At 42.0% G+C, this 24,296-nt stretch overlaps 1 protein-coding gene across 2 annotated transcripts; it reads right to left on the bottom strand.

Annotated features, from left to right (window-relative positions):
* Positions 1-1,141: 1,141 nt before the first annotated feature.
* Positions 1,142-23,896, bottom strand: CCR4 (C-C motif chemokine receptor 4). Of its 2 annotated transcripts, none has more exons than XM_004471118.4 (2): positions 23,812-23,896; positions 1,142-5,888 (listed from the first exon to the last, which is right to left on the bottom strand). In XM_004471118.4, the coding sequence occupies exons 1-2, from the start codon at positions 23,882-23,884 to the stop codon at positions 4,723-4,725; spliced, it is 1,239 nt and encodes a 412-aa protein (XP_004471175.2). In that variant the 5' UTR covers positions 23,885-23,896; the 3' UTR covers positions 1,142-4,722. The 2 variants fall into 2 exon arrangements, with proteins under 2 accessions (XP_004471175.2, XP_004471174.1); XM_004471117.4 differs by lacking the exon at positions 23,812-23,896 and adding an exon at positions 8,054-8,486.
* Positions 23,897-24,296: the final 400 nt, after the last annotated feature.

Below are 24,296 nucleotides of genomic sequence, written 5' to 3' on the forward strand. Positions count from 1 at the left end.
AAAACCACGGCCTCTTAGGTCTATTGTTTTCCTTTAGTTTTTTTTTTTTAAAAAGATCTATTTATCACCCCCCCCCCCCACTCCCCGTTGTCTGCTCTCTGTCCACTCACTGTGTGTTCTTCTGCGTCCGCTGTCAGTGTCAGGTGGCACTGGGAATCTGTGTCTATTTTTGTTGCGTCAACTCTCCATGTGTGCGGCACCACTCGTGGGCTGGCTGCGCTTTTTTCACGTGGGCCAACTCTCCTTACAGGCGCACTCCTTGCGCGTGGGGCACCCCTATGCGGGGGACACCCCTGCGTGGCACAGCACTCCTTGTGCATGGCAACACTGCGCATGGGCCAGCTCCACATGGGTCAGGAGACCCTGGGTAGTGAACCCTGGACCTTCCGTATGGTAGGTGGACGCGCTATCAGTTGAGCCACAACCACTTCCTTTGGTCTTATCTTTTCCTACTTTGCTCCAACCCACTTCCATGTTTGCCACCAAAAACCCAGAACACGGAGCTTTCTAATGCCACCCTCCCTCTTCATCTGCTACTTCCTGAGACCTAGAATGACCTTCCTCCCTCCATCCATCACATCATGTTCCTCCTGCAAGGCCTAGCTTAAAAGCTAGTTGTGTTATGAATATTTTAATTTGAATCAATTTCTTCAGCCTCTGAAGTCCCAAAGCATTTTGTTTGCAACTGTTATCCTTTCTGTCTTGCCTGCATTATAGTTGTGTTTGTTTTTCTCTCATCAGATTGTAAATTCCCTGAGTGCAGAAATTACTCATTTATCTCTTTATTCCCTCCATGACCTAGCATTTTGCATGGCTCAAAATAGACATTCAACAAATATGAATTGATTGCATCAAATAATTCCAAACTGTTAGAAGCTTTTCAGGAAAGCTGTGAAAACCCTTTGGCATCACCAGGTATTTTTCCTTCTCATGGGAAGCGGATGAAATTTATTTATGCAACAGAAATTTATTGAGTGCCTACTATGGGACAGACACAGACCAGGTTATTTTATATTGTTCTTAAGCAAATTGCACTAAGTCTGTGTTCTCTAGAAGCTAGACATGCTGCAACAAGGAAGGGCTACATTTCAGGTCTACAATTTAACAGTAAAACCTGCCTTTGTGGAGAAATCATCCTGGCTTTTTTTTTTTTTTTTGAAAATGAAATTTTTTTATTGCCTTTTTTTTTAAAGATACATAGATCACACAAAATGTTACATTAAAAAATATAAGAGTATACCCTACTCCCCACCCCACTCCTCCCATATCAACAACCTCTTTCATCAGTGTGGCTCATTCATTGCATTTGATGAATACATTTTGGAGCACTGCTGCACCACATGGATTCTAGTTTACATTGTACTTAACCCTGTCCCTCAGCCCATTCAGTGGGTTATGGCAGGATATATAATGTCCTGCATCTGTCCCTGCAGTGTCATTCAGGACAACTCCAAGTCCTGAAAATGCCCCCACATCACACCTCTTCTTCCCTCTCCCTGCCCTCGGCAACTCCCGTGGCCACTGTCTCCACATCAATGCTACAATTTCTTCCACTGCTAGAGTCACAATAGTTCTATAGTAGAATACCAGTAAGTCCACTCTAATCCATATTTTATTCTCCATCCTGTGGACCCTGGGATGGCAATGTCCACTCCACCTCTAAGTGGCGAGGGGACTTAGATCCCCCATGGCTGATGGATGGGATTCTCCTGCTTACAGCTGTAGACTCTCTTGGCTCCCTGGTGTGGTGGTTGACCATCCTCACCTCCCTGTTAGCTGACCGGGGTAAGTCCAATGAACTGGAGAGTAGGTGTTGCAACTCTGCTGAGGCTCAGGCTCACTTTGTATATATCTGCACAACTAACTGGGAGAAACTTTCTTCTCAGAGTTCTGAGAGGGTTACGTTTGGATGTTGCCAGAGGGCGTTCCTTTCCCACCCTGAGGGAATACTGCCCCTCAACTTTGGAATGAGGGGAGCCTTGAGTGACATCCAGCAATGATAGTCTCCCACCTCGGGCAGGGCGGACGCCAGGGAACCGTGCCTCACTATTGCTTAGCACTGTAGGTGCAAAGAAGGCACAGTAATGCCCCTTCAGCCAGCGTGTGTCTCCTAGTGGCATCTAGTTTGTGTCACTGTTATGGCCAGGAAAGTGGAGGAAGCCGCTGGTTGGGCAGATCCCAAACGCGCTTTCATCTGTGATGTATCAGGAACATAGGTGCTTTGCATTCATGTTTTTTCTTTCTTTCAAGCACTCTGAGCTGTAGGTATAATATACTCATTTTACAGATGAGAAGAAGAGGGGGGATTTGAGGAAAGTAACCCGTTCAAGTCCACAGGAGAACACAGACGTAGGATTGGCAGATCCTAGCAGACCACACAGAGGTTTTTTGGTGGTTTTTTAACAAAGGCACTGATTAGGATGCAAACCAGCCCCTGGTTTACCCAATCTTGCCCCCACGTGCCCTACAACACCACAGCGCCTCCTTTCCCTCCTCGGGTGGAGCCCTCCACCGTGGACCCTGTGATCACGTCCCGTGGGCAAGTCCGTGGCAGCCCACGTGGTGGAGCCGTGGGACCATGGGCAGCTCAAGGTCATCTCCGTCAGGAGACCCGAACACAAACATACCTGGAAAAAAAGGCTCTGCAGGATATCTGCAGGTTTATTTGATTTTTGTTTTATTTCTGTAAAGACAGTATCAGCTTTCCCTTTTTAAATCACTTTTCCAAAACTACATTTTCTGGGAAGACATTCTTTATAAAAAATGTATATACTGCACAATGAAGATGGCGTGGGTAGAAATGAGCTTCAGAGGCTGGGCCTGAACGGGGAGGTGGTGGCTCGGGCCTGGTGTCCTTGTCTGACCTGTACCTCTCAGCTTGTGCCCTGTCTGCAAAATATAGGCTAGGTCATTACATGCTTTCCAACCTAAAAAAACTTACAGCATGCAATAATGTGTGAACTTACAGAAGAAGTACCTTAAACTGATTCAGTTACTAGCTTGACTGGTTTTGATTTTGGAGGGATCAAAGGTCTTAATCTTTGCTTAATTCTGGTTAAGGCTTAAAGGAAAGAGATAGCAATTTATCTAAATGATATAAAACAATTGATTAGATTATTAAAATGATGTGTAAGAATTTGCTGACCAAACTTTTGAGTCACTGAAAAATTAAGAACAAGGGCCAATAAAAAAAAGAAAAAAAGAAAAAATTAAAAACAAGGTCCAACGGGGAGTGGATGTAACTCAGGTGCTTCCCAGGTATGAGGTCCTGGGTTCAAAAGAGAGAATGAATGACACTTTTCATAATTTCATCATTTTTTGACAGGGTCATTTTTATGCCATATCAGTAGTAACTTTTAGTTGATTCTTTCTAACACAATCAATGGCAAGCACTTCAAAATGATTAAGATAGTATCATCATACTTTATTAGTGCTTTTTTTAATTTTGAAGACATTGTTTGTAATCAAGCTAAAGACCCCAAATAAATGTATTTGGGACCTATGTATTATTACTATTTTTTTAAATAATTTTCCCACCCCTGAGATGGCACCCTCATCTGTTTGCTCAGTGTTTGCTCTCATTGTTTTTGCTTGCTGTTTTTTTTTTTCTGTAGGAGACAATAGGAACTGAATCCTGTACCTTCCCTGTGGGAGGTGGGCACTCAACTGCTTGAGCCACACCTGCTCCCTGCTCATTTGTTTTTTGCTCATTGTCTGCTCGTTGTTTGCTCATCATCTGCACATTGGGGGGTTTTTTTGCTGGTTGTCTGCTCAATGGGGTTTTTTTTTTTGCTGGTTGTCTGCTCATTGTCTGTTCATTGTTTTTTCTTGTCTGCTCCTTGTTTTTGCTCAATGTCAGCTTACTGTCTGCTCATTGTTTGTTTGTCTTCTTTAGAAGGCACCAGGAGCCAAACCCATGACCTTCTGTGTGGGAGGCAGGTGCTCAACTGCCTGAGCCACATGTACTCCCCTTAATGTAAATATTCATCTGCTATAATTAAAACCAAACAAATCATGCCCACCAGCAAATGAAACATTTGGAATTTCCACAAGCGTGTTTGGATTTTGACTGCCTTGTATTTCATAGTTGAAAATCAGAACTGCTAATGCTTTCACATCCTTATACTTACAACCAACATGAGATATTTGGCTTCAATTAACAAATAATTCCTTACAATAAAAGAATCAAGGTCTAAACCCTTTACTTCACAAATTGTTTCTGCATATATCTGTCTTCATGCAATGCATCAGGCCTCAGATATAGCATTAGAAAAATACGAGAACAGTACGTCAGAGTTTTCTGTATTGATCCACAAGAGCTAGAGATTAATCCGAGGGACTTTTTTTCATAGCAGAAGTAGCAGTTGATTCCATCAGTCAATTCTCTACCCCATCAGTCCAGGTTAGAAAGGAATGGTCTTTCCCCTTGGAGATTATCTATAACCTCATTGAAATTGCTTAGAATTCTCCTTGGATTTACTTATACCTGCACACAAGCCTGGTGTGAAGAAGGATACTCAGGGCAGGAGAACTCTCTCCAGGCTGAAATTTCATATTGCAAGAGGTGAAGCTACCTTCGGGGGGAGAAGCCAACTGTGTGCTCTGGATGCACGCCTTCTCTCTGACAACGGCTCAGGGAACTCTTACCAAAATACAGTTTCAAGCAGGTTCTGAAGCTCAGGGCGTGTTTCGTGTGGTCGCTGTGTTTTGCCTGGGTCGTGTCTAGAGCGCATCGTGAAGGTCGTGGTCCACGGTGGACTGCGTGTAAGAGGAGCTGGGGGTGTCGGCGGGGTACAGGTGGAGCAGCCCGCAGTATCGGCACAGCACAGACGGGACCCAGCAGGTTTTGAACAGGTGGATGATGTACTTGCGGAACTTCTCCCCCAGGAAAAAGTAGATGACGGGGTTCAGGCAGCAGTGAACGAAAGCCAGGGTTTCTGTGGCCTGGACGGCGTAGTCCAGGTGTCTTTCCAAAGTGCAGTCCTGCAGGACCTCGAGCTCCACCAGGGTCTCGAGGAAGAGCACGAGGTTGTACGGGGTCCAGAACCCCAGGAAGAGGACGACCACGGCAAAAATCATCCTCACCGCTTTGCTCTTCTTCTCGTTCTTACAGTGCTGCAGCGTCCTGATGATCATCGAGTAGCAAAACAGCATGACCCCCAAGGGCAGCGCCAGCCCCAGAACGTTGATCTCCAGCGAGCTCAGCACCCTCCACGTCGTGGCGTTGAGCGAGTACCTGGTTCTGCAGTAGGTGTAGTTGCGCTCCGTGTAGCAGGTGCTGAACAGCAGGCCCGGCAGGGAGGCGAAGACCGCCACCGACCAGGTCACCAAGCTGGTGATGACCCCGTAAGTCAGGGTCCTCGCTCGCAAGGAGAACACCGCGTGCACGATGGCCAGGTATCTGTCGATGCTCATGAGCATGATGAAGAAGATGCCACTGTAAAATCCCACCAGGTACATCCAGGAGATAATCTTGCACAGCGCGAGCCCGAAAAGCCACTGGTCTGCGGCGTAGTAGCCCCAGAACGGGAGGGAAAACACGAAGAGCAGGTCCGAGATGGCCAGGTTGAGCAGGTAGACGTCGGTCATGGACTTCAGGCGCTTGTATTTGAACAGGACCAGAACCACCACGGAATTTCCAAGCAGACCGAAGACGAAGACCAAAAAGTAGAGTGGCGGGAGGAAGAGGCCCCCAAACGCCTTGATGCCCTCTTTGTTGCAAGGCTTGGGGATGCTGTCATAGAGATAATAATTGCTATAGACGCTTTCGTCCACGGTGGTATCTGTTATGCCTGTGGGGTCCATTTTTTTTTTTAATCTGCCGACTCCGCAGGGCAGACCTGGGCTCAGGCAGAAGGAGTTGATGAGGAAAAGGGCAGAGAAGATTTCTGCAAGAACAAAAACAAATCAAAACTGTGCCGAAGGCAGAGCCTAGCTCTTCACGTTTAGCCCCCTGGTTCCTTTCCAAGCTCAAGTCCTCTGTTCCTCGCAGGGCAGCACAACCAAATGAAACGCCCCTGGCCTTGGGAGGCAGGCAGATTTCCTCTCAGTCCTGGCTCTGCCGTTCGCTAGCTTTCTCACCCCTCTGCTGCGAGCTCTCACTTGTAAGGTGGGGGTGGTAAAACCTCCTTTTCAAGGAGGTCATGTGGATGTGTTTCTAGAAGAATTCTCCTCGTCTGGGCCACTGAATTACTTGCAGAAATGACAAGACTAGTTGAGATCCCCAACAGAACTCTACCCAGGGCCTTGCTGACATAAAAACAAACATTTACAAATCTCTGCAGGGGAGTAAGGCTCAAGCAGTTGACTGCCTGCCTCTCACATGGGAGGTCCCGGGTGCAGTTCCTGTGCCTCCTAAAGAAGACAAACAAATAATGTGCAGACAATGAGTAAAAAACAGTAGGCAGACAACAAGAAAAAAACAATGAGCAGACAATGAGCAGATAACGAGCAAGGACAATGAGCGAACAACGAGCAAACAAAACAAAACTCTACGCATGTTTCCTCTTCAGCTTGGAACTTCAAAAAATTCAGTAATTTCTTAGATAACCATTCAGCTAAAAGGCCAGGTGGGTCACTTGCGTTTATATAAAAATTGTCCTTCCTCCAGCATGCTTTGTACTTCATAAGAGTTCAAAACCTATGCACTGGCATTGTGCCTTTAATTCTACTCCCATGGCCCTGTCCCCACACCCCTTCAGTAAAAACTCTGTGCTGTGAGCTAAGCAAGCATAACTGACGCATGGGGTAGAGAAGTCATGAAAGGTTCGGAAAGGTTAAGTGACTTTTGAAGACCACACAGCCAGGGGTAGAGCTTGCTTATCCGAGCCCAAGTCCCAGGGATGTGCTGGTAAACCAGGTCTCTACCAAAAAAGCTCTGATGTGTAGCGTTTGCTGGTTTCCACAGCGTAAACGCTCTCACCTTGGCCCGTTTCAGGCTGCCAACATTTTAAGAACTGCCTAACAAGACTCCTGGATATTTCACAGTCCACTCTCAGGAGGTGGTGCGAGCCGGCTCCAGCACCCCACTGCCAGCCCCACGTTTATGCTAGGACATCATCTCAGGTGGGGAGAGCCCTGGCCTCCCAAACGTGAGTGGCTCCCTGTGTCTGGGCCAGTTTGACACTAACCCAGCAAATGTGCTTTTAAGGCTTGAAATTCTCAGTTGGGTAATTTGGGAGGACTGTTTGGTCTTTCCCTTAAACAGCATATAGGCATCAAGATAAAGTGCACTGAAGCCTGCTAGAGCGGGACTCCCTCTGACAGGTTTGGAAAATGCAGATCGTAGCCAAAATGAAAAATCTCTTCCTCCCCTGTCCCCCTCGTGTCCTAAGCCAGGAGATGAAGAGGTTCAAGTCTTCTTAAAGTTACGCGTAGGTTCCCGCGTGAAACCGCAGTTCAGGGATTTGGCCCTTTCTGACTCAAGGTCATCTTCCACTTGCTCCTTGAACCTGACACTCCGCAGTAAAAGCCTTTTCACCTGGCTCAGTATTTCCCACCATTCCCACTCTCCCTGCCCCTCCCAAATGCCCAACAGCCCAAACTAAGTGTTTCTAAGGAGAGGAAGTTTAATTTACTCTTGGCAAACTCATGCTGAAACCTTGGCGCGTGATCGCGTGGTCTCTAAAAAAAAGTTTGTTAAAGAAATAACAATTCCAGTCTTTCTCCACCGCCTTACCAGTAAAAATTAAAGGACTAAAAGAGACTGAGTGGTTAGGAAATGATCAGAAAAGCAAACAATAAACACAGCTGGTGAAGGTGATTATTCTCTAGGCCCTTTTTATAGGCTGTCTCCTGGGCGTCTTGAGAGAAATAAGTAGCAGCAAAGTGTGTGTTTTTGGTGAAAATCATCTGTGTGTTCTGGGCGTGTGGACTTGGGCCAGCTGGGCGCGGGGAGAGAAGCTGCCGCGCGACTGCCCTGTAGGCGAGGGCTGTGGGCTCCGTGTGACCGCCGTGAGCGCGGGAATGACAGACCCCCGAGCGCCCCCCGGCCCACACGCATGTCTGTCAAGCATTCTCGAAAGGGCCTGAGCAGGGCCCCAGCCGCACTTACCCGGCTGTCCTGGATGTGGCTCTGAGGAAGGTCTGCGCGGCAGTGCCAGGCGTGCCTCGCCCGGCGCCAGGGAGCCAGGTGCCTTTGAAGGGCGCGCGGCTTCCTGTGCGCCCCAGCCTATCCCTCGACCATCTCTGCTGAGCTCAAACGGGGTTTTTTTTTTTTTCAATCGAAATAAACAGCAAATTCAGGCTCTTAGTCACCAGTTCCCCAAACTGAAAGCTAGGGTTTGCTGTCCGCTGGAATAGGAAGCACAGTGAACTAAGTTGTTAAAAGTGACGCTTTTACGTTTTAGAAATGTACGTGTGGCATAGCTTAGTTATAAAATTTCCTTGTCACTGGTTGCAGACAGTAGAAATGACCTTCAGGTTTTAAGTCAGTGACTGTTGATGAATTTCCCCGGGGGGCTGTTTGTCATCTCTCTGTCGCGGGGGTGAGGTGGCAAGCAACCAAGATGCGCTAAGCTCTCTCCACAAGGAGAGGAAGCCAAAGATACCCCAGGAACAGTGATGTTCAGGAGTAGAGAAAACTTTGTCCAAATGTGTGTGTCTGGGAATGTCCTGGACAGCGTTGGTCAACTACATCCTTCAATTCAATAATAGATGTGTCCTCAAACTTACCTAAAATGGCATGACAACATAGCTTCAAGCCCCTTTTCCAACAGAAGATCTCTCCCCCAAAACCCGTCACTTAGAAATTGTGGAGCCTCCACTGACAGTGATCTGGAACGAGAGAGTTCCTTGGGTTTGAGTAGCAGTGGCAGCCAAGCAGTTGACATTAGTTTTAAGTCTTAGCTTTTTACTGGCATCCAGATATTTTCCCTCGCTGTGTGTTCAGGTGCTTGGCAATTTTGGTTTGGCTTAGAAGATCCACAGGTATCATTCTTCCTGATAAATTTTCATGAATAAAAAATTAAGCTAGAGCAGTATGTGTCCATCTTTTGAGGCACTGTTTTCCTACTCATCCCCCTTCCATGAAATTTTAATACCACAGATAAACTGTGTTTCTGTTTATGTTCCATTTGTATGTCTTTGCGTTATACATAAAAAGAGAAAGATCTTTTTTTCTCCGCCCCCTGAACAATTTTTACCTCCTTGGAGGTGATATCATCTTTACTGAGAATGCATGAGACAGAGCAATGGTTTTCAACTCCTTACGAGTGAACCTCAATTTTCTCATCTGTAAAATGCATGCTCGGAGCCTTGAGGGAGGATGAAACGGGCTCATGTTCGTCAAGCACTTAGCACCGAGCTTGGTACATACGGGTGCTCAACAACGGCACTAGCCGTGAAAGCTAGTCAGACACGTAGGAAAAGCTTCCACGCTGGAAAAGCTGCGCCTGGCGTACTGCCCTTCTCCATAACGAGGATCCCGGGAAATATTTGGCTTTAGAATCAGTGAGACTCATTCAGTTTCTGAGTCAGTGTTCAGGTTAAAAGCAAGTTTCAGGTTTCCAAAGTTGCAGAGGTTATTGCCCTGGAAAAGTCAGTCTTTATGTCCCAAAATAAAAATGTTATTCTCCTGGAGAAATGCTGAGTAGGTTTTCCCTCCGACAAAGGTTTTAAAGCTAAACATTACCACCCACCCACCCAGCAGGGGCAAAAAAAAAAAAAAAAAATCACATTTTTAGCAATGGCTGTTTCGTAGAGCAGGAAATGGGAATAGAGAGAGGTGAGGTGCTCAAGGCACACAGACACAGTTAGGGCTAACACACTGACTTCTAAAATTTTATGGACAACTTCTTCCGTTGGGGTGAGTTTCTGAAACCTAACCAGAGAAAAGCAGACAACCAAAAATACCCAGGGTGAAACCTAGCCCAAAGCAAGGTAGCAGACACACACCTTAGGGGCATGCAGCGGAAGGAAAGCAGCACCACGAGACCACAACGCCCTCTGGTGTACCAAGCCTTGTCTGAACCCCAAAGACATCCAGGTCCATTTTCTAGCCCCGCGTGTCACACCCACCCACAGGGACCAGCGTGTCTGACCTGGAAGCTGTAAGTACCAAAGCCTTCGGAAGATGCTCTCCGTTACTCGTAGCTGCAGAGCAGCGGTGGTGAAGCATCTAGGGTTGGTGCCAGAACTGGGTTTGAATCCTGGCCTCTGCCCCTTACTAGCTGTGGATTTTATTGTTGTTGTTGTTGTTGTTGTTTTTTAATAAATTTTTATTAGAGAAATTTTGAGCTTACAAAAGAATCATGCGGAATTCCCATACAATACCCGTCCACCAACACACTACATTGTTGTGGAACATTTGCTACAAATTATGAGATAATATCATCAGACTATTACCACCAACTATGGTCTGTAGCACACATTTGGTATATTATTTCCATACCACGTCTTTGGCACTGATGCAAGAATATTACATTATTGCTGTAGTCCTCAGCTTCCATTAATTGTATTTTTCCCGTACTTCTCCACATTCTTACCAACTTGCAATAGTGATGTACATTTGTTCTAGTTCATAGAAAGATATATTCTTGTACTGGTACTATTAACCACAACTCTCATCCACCTCTGGTTTCACTGTTATTCAGTCTCTAGATAATTCTCCAGCTTTCTTTCAGTTGATATTTACATACTAGACTACCCCTTGCAGCCACAATTTATAAACTAGCTGCGGTAGTTCTACTGACAATTATGTGTTACCATCAACTCTATCCATTTCCATACTTTTACAGTCAAATTAATTAAAACTTCAAAGTGGAGCTGGCCCATGCACAGTGCTGATGCATGCAAGGAGTGCCGTGCTACACAGGGGTGTCCCCGCGTAGGGGAGCCCCATGCGCAAGGAGTGCACCCCGCAATGAGAGCCGACCAGCGCCAAAGAAATTTCAGCCTGCCCAGGAATGGTGCTGCACACACTGAGAGCTGACACAACAAGATGACACAACAAAAAGACACACAGATTCCCGTGCCACTGACAACAACAGAAGCGGACAAAGAACACGCAGCAAATGGACCCAGAGAACAGACAACCCGGGGGGGGGGGAGGGGGAAGGGGAGAGAAATAAATAAATCTTTAAAAAATAAAACTTTGGGAAACGGACTTTGGCCCAGTGGTTAGGGCGTCCGTCTACCATATGGGAGGTCCGCGGTTCAAACCCCGGGCCTCCTTGACCCGTGTGGGGCTGGCCATGCGCAGTGCTGATGCGCGCAGGGAGTGCCGTGCCACGCAGGGGTGTCCCCCGCGTGGGGGAGCCCCACGCGCCAGGAGTGCGCCCGTGAGGAGAGCCGCCCAGCGTGAAGGGAGGGAGCAGCCTGCCTAGGAATGGCGCCCCCCACACTTCCCGTGCCGCTGACGACAACAGAAGCGGACAAGGAAACAAGACGCAGCAAACAGACACCAAGAACAGACAACCAGGGGAGGGGGGGAAAATAAATAAATAAATAAATCTTTAAAAAAAATAAAAAATAAAAAATAAAAAAAATAAAAAAAAATAAAACTTCAACATACATTAAGCATCAGTACCCTTCCCAGCTCTCCTCTTATCTCCTAATAATCTATACTCTAGGTTTTAACTCCATGCATTTATTCTTCATATTAGGTCATATTAGTGAGACCATGCAATATTTGTCCATTTGTGACTGGCTTATTTCACTCAGTATAATGTCTTCAAGGTTCATCCATGTTGTCATATGTGTCCCAATTTCAGTTCTTACAGCAGAATAGTATTCCATTATATGTATATACCACATTTTGTTTATCCATTCATCAGTTGATGGTCACTGGGTTATTTCCATCTTCTGGCAATTGTGAATAACAATGCTATGAACATTGGTGTGCAAATATCTGTTCATGCCACAGTTTTCAGATCTTCTGGATATATTCCTAGTAGAGGAATTGCTGGATCATATGGCAATTCTCTATTTAGCTTCCTGAAGAACCGTCAGACTGTCTTCCACAGAGGCTGCAGCATTTTACAATCCCACCAACAGTGAGTAAGTGTTCCTATCTCTCCACATCCTCTCCAGCACTTGTTTTCTGTTTTTTAATAATGGCATCCTATATAGTGTGAGATGATATCTTCTAGTCATTTTGATTTGCATTTCCCTAACAGCTAATGATATTGAACATTTTCTCATGTGCCTTTTGGCCATTTGTATTTCCTCTTTGGAGAAATGTCTATTTAAATCTTCTGTCCATTTTTTAATTGGATTGCTTGCTCTTTTGTTGTCGAGTTGTATGTAGAATGAAAATCAAACCCTTATCAGATATGTGATTTCTAAATACTTTCTCCAGTTGAGGTGCCTTTTCCCTTCTTGACGAAGTCCTTTGAATCACAGAAGTTTTTAGTTTGAAGAGGTTCCACTTTTCCATGTTTTCCTTCATGGCTTGTGCTTACAGTGTGAGGTTTAAGAACCCACCACCTACCACCAGGCCTTGAAGATGTTTCCCTGCATTTTCTTCTAGGAGCTTTATGATTCTAGCTTTTATATTTAGGTCTTGGATCCATTTTGAGTTAATTTTTGTATTAGGTATAAGATAGGGGCCCTCTTTCCTTCTTTTGACAATAATACCCAGTTCTCCCAGCACCATTTGTTGAATAGACTGTTCTGCCACAGCTGGGTGGGTTTCACAGCCTTGTCAAAAATCACTTGACCATAGATGTGAGGGTCTGTTTCTGAACCATCAATTCAGGCCCATTGATCTATATTCTATCTTTATGCCAGTTTCATGCTGTTTTTACCATTGTAGCTAGATAATATGACTTAAAGTCCAGAAGTGAGAGTCATCCAACTTGGTTCTTGCTTTTTAAGATGTTTCTGGCTATTCAGGTCCCCTTACCCTTCCAAATAAATTTGATGATTGTGTTTTCCATTTGTTTAAAAAATGCTGGTGGAATTTCTACTGGGATTGCATTGAACGTGGATATTAATTTGGGTAGAACTGACATCTTAACACTATTTAGTCTTCCAATACATGAGCACAGAATGTTCTTCCATTTCTTTAGGGCTTTTAAAAATTTCTTTTAGTAATGCATTGTAGTTTGCTGAATATAAGTGCTTTACATCCTTGGTTAGGTTTATTCCTAAATATTTGATTCTTTTAGTCGCTATTGTAAATGGGATTTTTTCCCTGACTTCCTCCTTAGATTATGCATTACTAGGGTATAGAAACACTACTGATTTTTGCATATTAATCTTGTATCCTGCCACTCTGTTAAAATCATTTATTAGCTCTAGCAACTTCGTTGTACAGTTTTTGGAGCTTTCTAGGTATAGGATCATATGATCTGCTAATAGCAAAAGTTTTACTTCTTCCTTTCAAACTTGGATGCCTTTGTTTCTTTTTCTTGCTTGACTGCTCTAGCTAGAATCTCTAACACTATACTGAACAGCAGTAGTGGCAATGTCTTGTTCCTGATCTCAGTAAGAAAGGTTTCAGTGTTCCACCATTGAGTACAATGCTAGCCGTGGGTTTTTCATATACGGCCTTTATCATGTTGAGAATGTTTCCTTCAATTCCTATCTTTTGTAGTATTTTATAAAGAAAGGATGCTGTATTTTGTCAAATGCCTTTTCTGCATCAATCGATAGGATCATGTGATTTTCCTTCTTTGATTTATTAATGTGGTATATTATGCTGATTAATTTTCTTGTATTGAACCAACCTGGTATACCCAGTATAAAACCCACTTGATCATTATGAATTATTCTTTTAATGTGTTGTTGGATATGATTAGCAAGTTTTTTTTTTTTTGAGGATTTTTCCATCCATATTCATTAAAGAAATGGGTCTGTAATGTTCTTTTTTCATAATATCTTTATCTGGCTTTAGTATGAGGGCGATATTGCTTCATAGACTGAGTTTGCTAGCATTCCTTCTTGTTCAATTTTTTTGAAGAGTTTGAGTAAGATTAATATTAAATCTTCTTTGAGTGTTTGGCAGAACTCACCATTGAAACCATCTGGTACTGGACTTTTTATTTGGGGGAGTTTGATGAATGTTTCAATCTCTTTGCTTGTGATTGGTTTGTTGAAATATTCTATTTCTTCTAAAGTCAGTGTAGATTGTTCATATGGGCCCAGAAATTTTTCTATTTCATCTACACTGTCTAGTTTTTTGGCACACAGTTGTTCATAGTATCCTCTTATGATCTCTTTTATTTCTGTGGGGTCAGTAGTAATGTCCCCATTTCATTTTTTATTTTATTTATTTGCATCTTCTCTCTCTTTTTCTTCATCAGTCTAGCTAAGGGTTTATCTATTTTATTCTTGTTTTTTTAAAAGATTTATTTCTCCCTCCCCTCCCCCATTGTCTGCTCTCTGTGTCCATTCGCTGTGTGTTCTTCTGTGTCCACTTGTATACTCATCAGGCAGCTCTGGGCATCTTTGTCTCTTTTTTGTTGCACCATCTTTCTGCGTCAGCTCTCCATGTGTGTGGCAACACTCCTGGGCAGGCAGCGGTTTTGTGTGAGGTGGCTCTCCTTGCGCAGGATCCACTTCTTGTGTGGGGGCACCTATACGTGGGGGCATCCCTGCATGGGCCAGCACTCCTTGCACACAGCAGCACTGCATATGGGCCAGTGCACCACACCAGCCAGGAGGCCCTGGGTATTGAACCCTTGGACCTCCTATATGGTAGGGAGATGCTTTATCTGTTGAGCCACATCCGTTTCCCTATCTATTTTGTTAATCTTCTTGAAGAACCAGCTCTTGGTTTTGTTAATTGTTTGTTGTTGTTCTCAATTTCATTTACTTCTGCTCTGATCCTTGTTATTTCATTGGAATAGTTTCCTGTTCTTTTTCTAGTTCCTCTAGCTATATAGCTATGCCATTGATTTTAGCTCTTTTTGCTTTTTTAATGTAAGCATTGAAGGCTATAAATTTCCTTCTCAGCACTGCCTTCACTGCATCCCATAGGTTCTGATATGTTGTGCTCTCATTTTCATTCATCTCAAGATATTTATTGATTTCTCTCACAATTTCTTCTCTGACCCACTGATTATTTTTAAATGTATTGTTTAATCTCCATATATCTGTGAATTTTCCCTTTTTCTGCCTGCTGTTGATTTCTAACTTTATTCCACTATGGTCAGAGAAAGTGCTTTGTGTAATTTTGATCTTGTTCAACTTATTGAGATCTGTTTTATGACCCAACATATGGTCTATCCTGGAGAAATATCCTTGAGCACTTGAAAAGAATGTATATCTTGCTGTTTTGGGGTACAATGTTCTGTATGTCTATTAGGTTTAGTCCATTTATCATATTATTCAAGTACTCTGTTTCTTTATTGCTCCTCTTCCTAGATGTTTTATACAATGCTGAAAGTGGTTTATTGAAATCTCTAACTATTATTGCAGAGACATCTATTTCTCCCTTCAGTATTGCCAGTGTTTGCCTCATGTAATTTTGGGCATCCTGGTTAGGTGCATATACTTTATGATTGTTATGTCTTCCTGGTGAATTGTCCCTTTTCTTAGTATATAATGTCCTTCATTGTCTCTCATAACAGCTTTGCTTTTAATGTCTATTTCATCTGATATAAGTATAGTTACCAGTGTTTTTTTTTAAATTACTGCATGTATGGGCTATCTTTTTCCAGCCTTTCAATTTCAATTTATTGGTATCCTTGGGTCTAAGGTGAGTCTCTTGCAGACAGCACATAGGTGGCTCATATTTTCTTATCCATTCTGCCAGTCTATGTCTTTTGATTGGGGAGTTTAATCCATTAACATTTCATGTTATTACTGTAAAGGCAGTTCTTATTTCACCCATTTTGACCTTTGGGTTTTATCTGTCATATCTTATTTTCACCACTCTTTTTTACACTTTTAGTTACTTTTACTGAACTAATCTTCATGTCTAGGCTCTCCTCCAAGCCTCTCTCTTGTCTTTTCTTTTCTTGCTGTAGCACATCCTTCAGTATTTCCTGGAAAGCTGGTCTCTTGGTTGCAGACTCTCTCAGTTTCTGTTTATCTGTGAATATTCTAAACTCATGCAAATATATTTTATCTCTTTCTCCTTCTGGTATTCCCATTACATGTATGTTCCATATTTTGTAATTGCCCCCATAGTTCTTGGATATTCTGTTCTGCCTTTTCCATTCCTTTTTCCCTTTGCTAATGTGGCTCAAGTGGTTGAGCACCTGCTTTCCACATGGGAGGTCCCAGATTCTCTTCCCAAATGCCACCCCAAAAAAAGAAAGCAAACAACAAGCAAACAAATGAAGAAACCAACTCAGGGGAACTGATGTGGCTAAGTAGTTGAGCACCAAACCCAGTCCTGGTACCTTAAAAAATAATAATAATAATAATAATAATAATTGATATGGTAAGAGAAGAGAGAAAATATAATTCCATTTAAATGCTCAATAGAAACTAGAGAGGGTAAGAAAAAAGTGGCTGACAAAAAAGAAACAAGGAACATAGGCAATGAATAGAAAATTTACAAATATGTTAGGTATTTATCCACTTATATGAATAATCACTTTAAATGTGAATGGTCCAAATACACAAATGAAAAGACAGAGACTATCAGGGTGTATTAAAAAAAACAAGATCCAGCTATATGTTGCCTATAAAAAATCCACTTTAAACATAAAAACAAAGACAGGGGACAAGTAAACATTCTTAATCAATGGGTCAAAGATGAAATCACAAGGGAAATTAGAAAATATCTTGACATGAATGAAAATGAAAGCACAACATATCAAAACTTATTGGATGTAACAAAGGTAGTGCTCAGAAGGAAATTTATAGCTATGAATGCCTATATTAATAAAGCAGAGGGGAGGCAGACTTTGCCCAATGGATAGGGCATCCGCCTACCACATGGGGGTTCCACGGTTCAAACCCCGGGCCTCCTTGACCCGTGTGGGGCTGGCCCATGCGCAGTGCTGATGCACGCAGGGAGTGCCATGCCACTCAGGGGTGTCCCCCACATGGGGGAGCCCCACATGCAGGGAGTGCACCCCACAGGGAGAGCCACCCAGCGTGAGGGAGGGTGCAGTCTGCCCAAGAATGGCCGCACACACAGAGAGCTGACACAAGATGACACAACAAAAAGAAACACAGATTCCCGGTGCTGCTGATAAGGATAGAAGCGATCACAGAAGAATACACAGTGAATGGACACAGAGAGCAGACAACTGGGGGGTAGGGGAAGGGGAGAGAAATAAATAAATAAATCTTAAAAAAAAAAAGGCAGAAATATCTCAAATAAGAAGTCTAACCTCAAACCTAGAGAAACTATAAAAAGAAGTAAACCAAATCTAAAGTTAGAAGAAGAGATGAAACAAAAAACTTAGATCAAAGATACATGAAATAGAGAACAGAAAACACAATTGAGAGAATCAATGAAACCAAAAATTGGTTCTTTGAAATAATAAATACAATTTATAAACCTTTAGCTAGACTGACCAAAAAAAAAAAAGAGAGAGAAGATGCAAAATGAAAATCTAAAAAGAAAGGGAACATTGATGTTGCAAAAATTAAAAAGATTATAGAAGAATTCTGGGAAGCTATTGAGCTCCTGCCTACCACATGGGAGGTCCCAGGGTCAGTTCCATGCTTCCTAAAGAAGACAAGCAAGACAGCAAGCTGATGCAATGGGCTGACACAGCAAGCTGACACAACAAGATGATGCAACATGAGACACAAGGAGGAAAACATAATGAGAGACCCGACAAAGCAGGAACCGGAGGTAGCTCAAGTGATTAGGCACCTCCCTCCCACATGGGAGGTCCCAGGTTTGGTTCCCAGTGCTTCTTAAAAGGAAGATGAGCACACAATGAACAGACACAGCAAGCACAAAACAAGGGTGGGGGAATAAATGAATAAACTATCTTTTTTTAAATTTCTTAAATTTAAAAAATTAAAATAAAAATGAATTGTATGAACACTTGTATTCCAAAAAATTGGTAATCTGGAGGAAATGAACAAATTCTTAGAAACACACAACTTACCTACTCTAGACTCTAGAAGGAGTAGATCTCAACCGACCAATAAAAATTAAAGGCATTGAATCAGTGTATTAGTCAGGGTTCTCTAGGGAAACAGAATCAACAAGGGATATCTGTCAATAGTAAGATTTATCAGAGTCTCTCATGCAGCCGTGGGGATGCACAAGTCCAGATTCTGCAGGCAGGCTGCAACCAGGGGCTCCAATGAAAGTCCAGTGAAGGTTCTTGACGAGTTCTGGGAGACGTTAGCTGTCAAAGACGAGCTGGAAAATTCTCACTCAATGCTGGAATCACTTCCCCTTTTAAGGCATTCAACTGATTGGATAAAGTGTCACTCATTGCTGATAGCAGTCTCCCTGACTGATGTAATTATAATCAGCTATCTACGATTTCCCACTGCAGTGAAGTCAATGGTGATTAAAGTCCATAAATGCCATTGTATTACAGTTAGCCCAGTGCTTGCTTGGCCAAACAACTGGGCACAATTACCTGGCCGAGTTGACATAATAGCCTAACCATCACAATCGGTAATCAAAAATCTCCCTAAATGAAAATCCCAGGACCAGATGGTTTCATTGGTGAATTCTACAAACATTCCAAGAAAAATTAACAGCAATCCTTCTCAAACTTTTCAAAAAAACTGAAGAGGAAGGAATTCTTCCTAACTCATTCCATGAGACCAAACTTACCCTAATACCAAAGCCAGCTAAAGACGTCACAAAAAAATGAAAACTACAGACCAAATTCCCTTATGAATATAGATGCAAAAATTCTCAATATTAGAAAATTGAATCCAACAGCATATTAATAGAATTATATACAATGACAAGTGAGATTTATCCCAGAATGCAAGGGTGGTTCAACATAAGAAAATCAATGTAATATACCACATTAACAGAAAGAAGGAAAAAACACATGATCACTTCAATTGATGTATAAGAGCCATTTAACAAAATCCAACATCATTTCATGATAAAAATCACTCCAAATAATAGAACTAAAGGTAATTTCCAGAACATGATAAAGGGCATTTATGAAAATCCCAACGCTAACATTACATGCTCAATAGTAAAAGACTGAAAGCCTTCCCACTGAGGTTAGGAAAAAGCAAGGATTCTTGCTCTCATCATTGCTATTCAATATTGTACTGGAAGTCCTTGCCAGAACAACTAGGCAAGAAAAAGAAATAAAAGACAGCCAAATTGGAAAGGAAGAGGTAAAACTATCTATATTTGCAAATGACATGGCTCCTTACATAGAAAATCCCGAAGAATCTACAAGAAAACCATTAGAACAAATAAATGAATTCAGCAAAGTTGGAGGCTACAAAGTCAACATGCAAAAATCAGTTGTGTTTCTACACACTAGCAAAGAATATTCTGAAATAAATTTTAAAAACAATTCCAGTCACAATAGTTCCTAAAAGGATAAAATACCTAGGAATTTAATCAAGGAGGTGAAGTACTTGTACACTGAAAACTACAAAAACTGTGGAAAGAAATTTTACTTAAACAAATGGTAAGATATGTCATCTTTATGGATAGGAAGACTTAATATTATTAAGATGTTTATACTATCCAAAGTGATCTACAGATTCAGACTATACCTATCAAAATCCCAGCAGCGATTTTTGCTGAAATGGAAAAGATGATCCTCAAAGTCATATGGAATTACAAGGGGCCCCAAGTAGCCAAATCACTATTGCAAAGGAAGAACAAGGTTGGAGGTCTCTCACTTCCCAAAACCTTACCACAAAGCCACAGTAATCAAAACAACATAGTACTGACATAAAGACAGACATACAGAACAATGGGGGGAAAATTGAGTTCAGAAATAAACCAATACATCTATGGTCAATTGATTTTTTCTTTTAGGCCAGTAAAAAGAATTTATTGGGAAATGGGGGAAAAGAACAGAACTTGCTGAGAAATGGGAGAGAAGGATGGAAACACACATGCCTAAAACTTTCAGTGGCTCCCCACCACTAGCTAGAGACAGCCCACATTTCTCAGCCAGGTATGCAGGGCCTTCATGATCAGGAACCTGCCAACCTGCACAGCCTCCTTTCACTGTGTCCCACCACCTCTGCCCCATTTTATCCCACATGCCCAATATCCAAACTACTTATAGTTCCTTGAAGGTATCTCCAGCCCATCTGCCCCCACCCTCGCACACTTTTCTCAGTTTATTCCTAATAAGCCTTTGGGACTTGAGTCCAAATGGGATATCCTCCAGCACACCTTCCCTGACACATCCCCTCCCACATCTGGACTGAGGATCCCATAGACCCTTTCTCACAGTATTTGTAATTGTCTACATATTTTTAAAAATTGTCTCCAGTATACTGAGAATTCTTTGAGAGTAAGACATAGGTCTTTATCTCTGTATCCCCAGTGCCTTGCAACCAGGTAGACTTCGATGAATATTTGCTGCATGAATGAATGAATGAATGAATGAATGAATGAAAAACTTGGCAGGGCAGGATATTTAGGCACCAGCTGGTTACTATGATGTCAATCAAAGACTCTCTTTGAAGGTTCCCATTGGATAGGACGAGTCACTCTGCAAGGCTCTTCACTTTGACTTTGGATTTGTTATGGCCAATTGCTTTTGACAAGGGAGCCAAGGACATTAATTGGGGAAAGCACAGTCTCTTCAACAAAGGGTGCTGGAGAAACTCGATATCTGTGTGCAAAAGAATGAAAGGGAATCCCTTCCTCACACCATTTTAAAAAATTAACTCTAAATGAATCAAGGACCTAAACATAAGTGCTAAAACCATTGAAGTCTTAGAAGAAAAAGAAAACATGTGTGGTGGGGCGCATTCATAACCTTGGATTTGTTAGTAATTTTTTAGCTATGATACCAAAAGCACAAGCAACAAAAGAAAAAAATAGAGAAATAGATTTCATCAAAATTAAAAACTTCTATATGTCAAAAGATGTAATCAAGAAAGTGAAAAGACAACCTACAGAGAAACAAATGTGGTTCAGTTCCTGGCACCTCCTGAAAAAAGAAGACAAGCACATAACAAACAGATACAGAGAGCAGACAAAGAGTGCAAAACAATGGGGTGGGGGGAGAAATAAATAAATAAAATAAATCTTAAAGAAAAAAAGACAACCTACAGAGTGGGAAAAAATAATTGCTGACCATATATCTGGTTATATACAAAGAACTATATATCATAATATATAAAGAACTGCTACAACTCAACAACAAAAAGACAAATAACCAAGGTAAAAAATGGACAAAGTTGTTGAATAGACATATCTCCAAAGAAGATGTACCAATGGCCAATAAGCACATGAAAAGATCAACATCATTGGTCTTTAAGAAATATATATCAAAACCAAAATGAGATGCCACTTCATATACACACTAGAAAGCTATTATTAAAAAATAAAATGAAATTGGATGATACTGGCAAGGATGTGGAAAAACTGAAATTCTTATATATTATTGTAGGAAAGTAAAATGGTGCAGCCATTGTGGACATAGGTTTTGTGATTCCTCAGAACACTGAATATAAAATTACTATATACCTGGGCAGTCCTAATTCTTAGTATTACCCCAAAGACTTGAAAGCAGGGACTCAAACAGATGTTTGTACACTAATGTTTGTAACAATAGTATTCACAACAGCCAAAAGATAGAAGCAACTCAAGTATCAATCAATAGATGAAAGCATAACAAAATGTGGGATATACCCACAATGGAATATTATTCAGCCATAAAAAGGAATGAGGTTCTGCTGTATGCTACAACACAGGTGAATCCTGAAATATATATAACATAAAATATGCTCTAAGATCACGATGGCTAGAAATCAATAACAGAAAAATAGCTGTAAATCTCAAAATATTTGGTGATTAATTAACCCTTCTAAATAATACATGGATCAAAGAAAAGTCTTAAAATTTTTAAATATTTTGAATTATATGAAATGAAGATACAACTTATCCAATTTTGTGGGTACAGCAAAAGCAGTATTTAAAGGGAAATTTATAGTATTGGATGCACATATTAGAAAAGAAAAAAGGTCTAATATTAATCATCTAAGTTCCTCCCTTAGGAAACCTGAAAAAAGAAGTGCAAATTAAATCCAAAGTAAGCAGAAGAAAAGAAATAATAAAAAGTAGAGCAGATATTAATTAAATTGAAAACAGGAAAACAATAGAGAAAACTAATGAAATCAAAAGCAATTTTTTTAAAAGAACAATAAAAATGATAAATCTCTAGTTAACCCTGTCAAGAAAAAAAGAAAAAACAAATTACTAATATCAGAAATGAAACAGAGGGAAGCGGACATGGCTCAACTGATAGAGCATCCATCTACCATATGGAGCATCCAGGGTTTGATCCCCAGCGCCTCCTGACCTGCGTGGCAAGCTGGCCCACACGCAGCACTGCCGCACACAAGGAATGCTCTGCCACGCAGGGGTGTCCCCACGTAGGGGTGCCCCACACGCAAGGTGTGCGCCCTGCAAGGAGAGCCGCCCCACGTGAAAAAAGCACAGCCTCCCAGGAGTGGCACTGCACACACAGAGAGCTGATGCAGCAAGATGACCCAACAAAAAAGAAGCGCAGTTTCCCAGTGCCGCCTGATAATGCAAGTAGACACAAAGAACACACAGTGAATGGACACAGAGAGAAGACAATGGGAGGTGGGGGGGAAGAGGAGAGAAATAAATAAAATAAATCTTTAAAAAGAGAAAAAGGAAATAGAGGCCATCATTACTGATTTCATGGGCATTAAAAGGATAATTAAGAAGTAATATGAATAACTGTGCCTACGAATTTGATAACGTGCATGAAATGGACAAATTCCTTGAAAGACACAATCTATCAGAACTCACACAGGAGAAATAGATCATCTGAATAGGCCTATATCTATTGACGAAATTGAATCAAAATTAATAACTATCCAAAACAGAAAGGACTGGGCCCAGATAGTTTCACTGGCGACTTCTACTAAACATTAAAGAAGAAATGATACCAATTCTCTTCAATCTCCTACAAAAATTAGAAACAGAGGAAATACTTCCTAACTCATTGTATGAAGCTTTTATCTTAATACCAAAACCAGACAAAGACATTACAAGAAAGGAAAACTACAGACCACTATCTCTCCTGAACATCAATGCAAAAATCCTCAACAAAATACCTGTATTAGCAAATTGAATCTAACAATATATAAAAGGAATTATATACCATGACCAAGTGGAATTTATTCCAGGTATGCAAGGCTGGTTCAACATTTGAAATCAATTAATGTAACAAATCACACCAACAGACTAACAAAGAAATATCACATAATACTGATAGATACAGACAAAGCATTTAACAAAATCCAACCCCATTCATGATTTAAAAAAAAACACTCAGCAAATTCAGAATAGAGGGAACTTCCTTAATCTGATATAAAAAACCTACAGCTGAGGCGAAGGCTGGACATGGCACAGAGAAGAGAGGAACAAAGGAGGGAAATTGCGACAACAGAACTGTGAGTAGAAGTCAGCGGCTGCTGCTGCCGGCACCATCCCCCACACTAAAGATTCTTTAGAATTTTCAGGTCTCTGGGCCTGTGACTACAAATGGGGTTCCAGGGATCTACTATCCCAGGAAAGGGAAGACAGAGAGAGGGACATGGCCTAAGACTGACTCAGCTTCTGACCCACAAGTTTGGTCTGCTGTGTCCCAGGAGCACTTCCAGGCCAGGTGGGGCTGCGTCATTGTTTGTCTTGGGAGCCAGCAAGGGGCAAAATGTATACAACCCTCCCAATCTCCTCCTCTACTAACAGGGACTATTGTTGAGGACTCAGAGGGGAGTGGAAATATTTCCTACCTGGGAAAAGGAAGGTGGCTGCCAGAGAAGGCTGGGGAACTGTCTCAGAGAAAGTTTGAATCACAAGGCTCATAGCCTCCAGACAGGAAGCTCTATCACATTGATTTGGACTGTGTTGCAACAAATACCCTCTGACCAGACATTGGACTGAGAGTTGCCATGAGACTGAGAGCTGCCATGGGACTGAGAGCTGCCATTGGACTGAGAGCTGCCAATGCATGTCATCTGCTGGCAAAAACCATGAAAGTGAGAAGACAGTGGTATGAGACAATTAGGATACTGAAAGAGAAAAACTGCCAGCCAAGAATTCTTTACCCAGAAAAACTGTCCTTCAGATATGAAGGTGAATATAAAATATTCACAAACAGAAACTAAGAGGGTTTGCAAAAAAGAATCCACCTTTAGGATGCCCTAGACCTGAAAGAAATAGACAGGAGAGACAGGCTTAGAGGAGAGTATAGAAGGAAGAATAGCAGAAAGGATAA

The sequence above is a fragment of the Dasypus novemcinctus genome, chromosome 31 (assembly GCF_030445035.2).
Source record: "Dasypus novemcinctus isolate mDasNov1 chromosome 31, mDasNov1.1.hap2, whole genome shotgun sequence".
Taxonomy (NCBI): domain Eukaryota; kingdom Metazoa; phylum Chordata; class Mammalia; order Cingulata; family Dasypodidae; genus Dasypus; species Dasypus novemcinctus.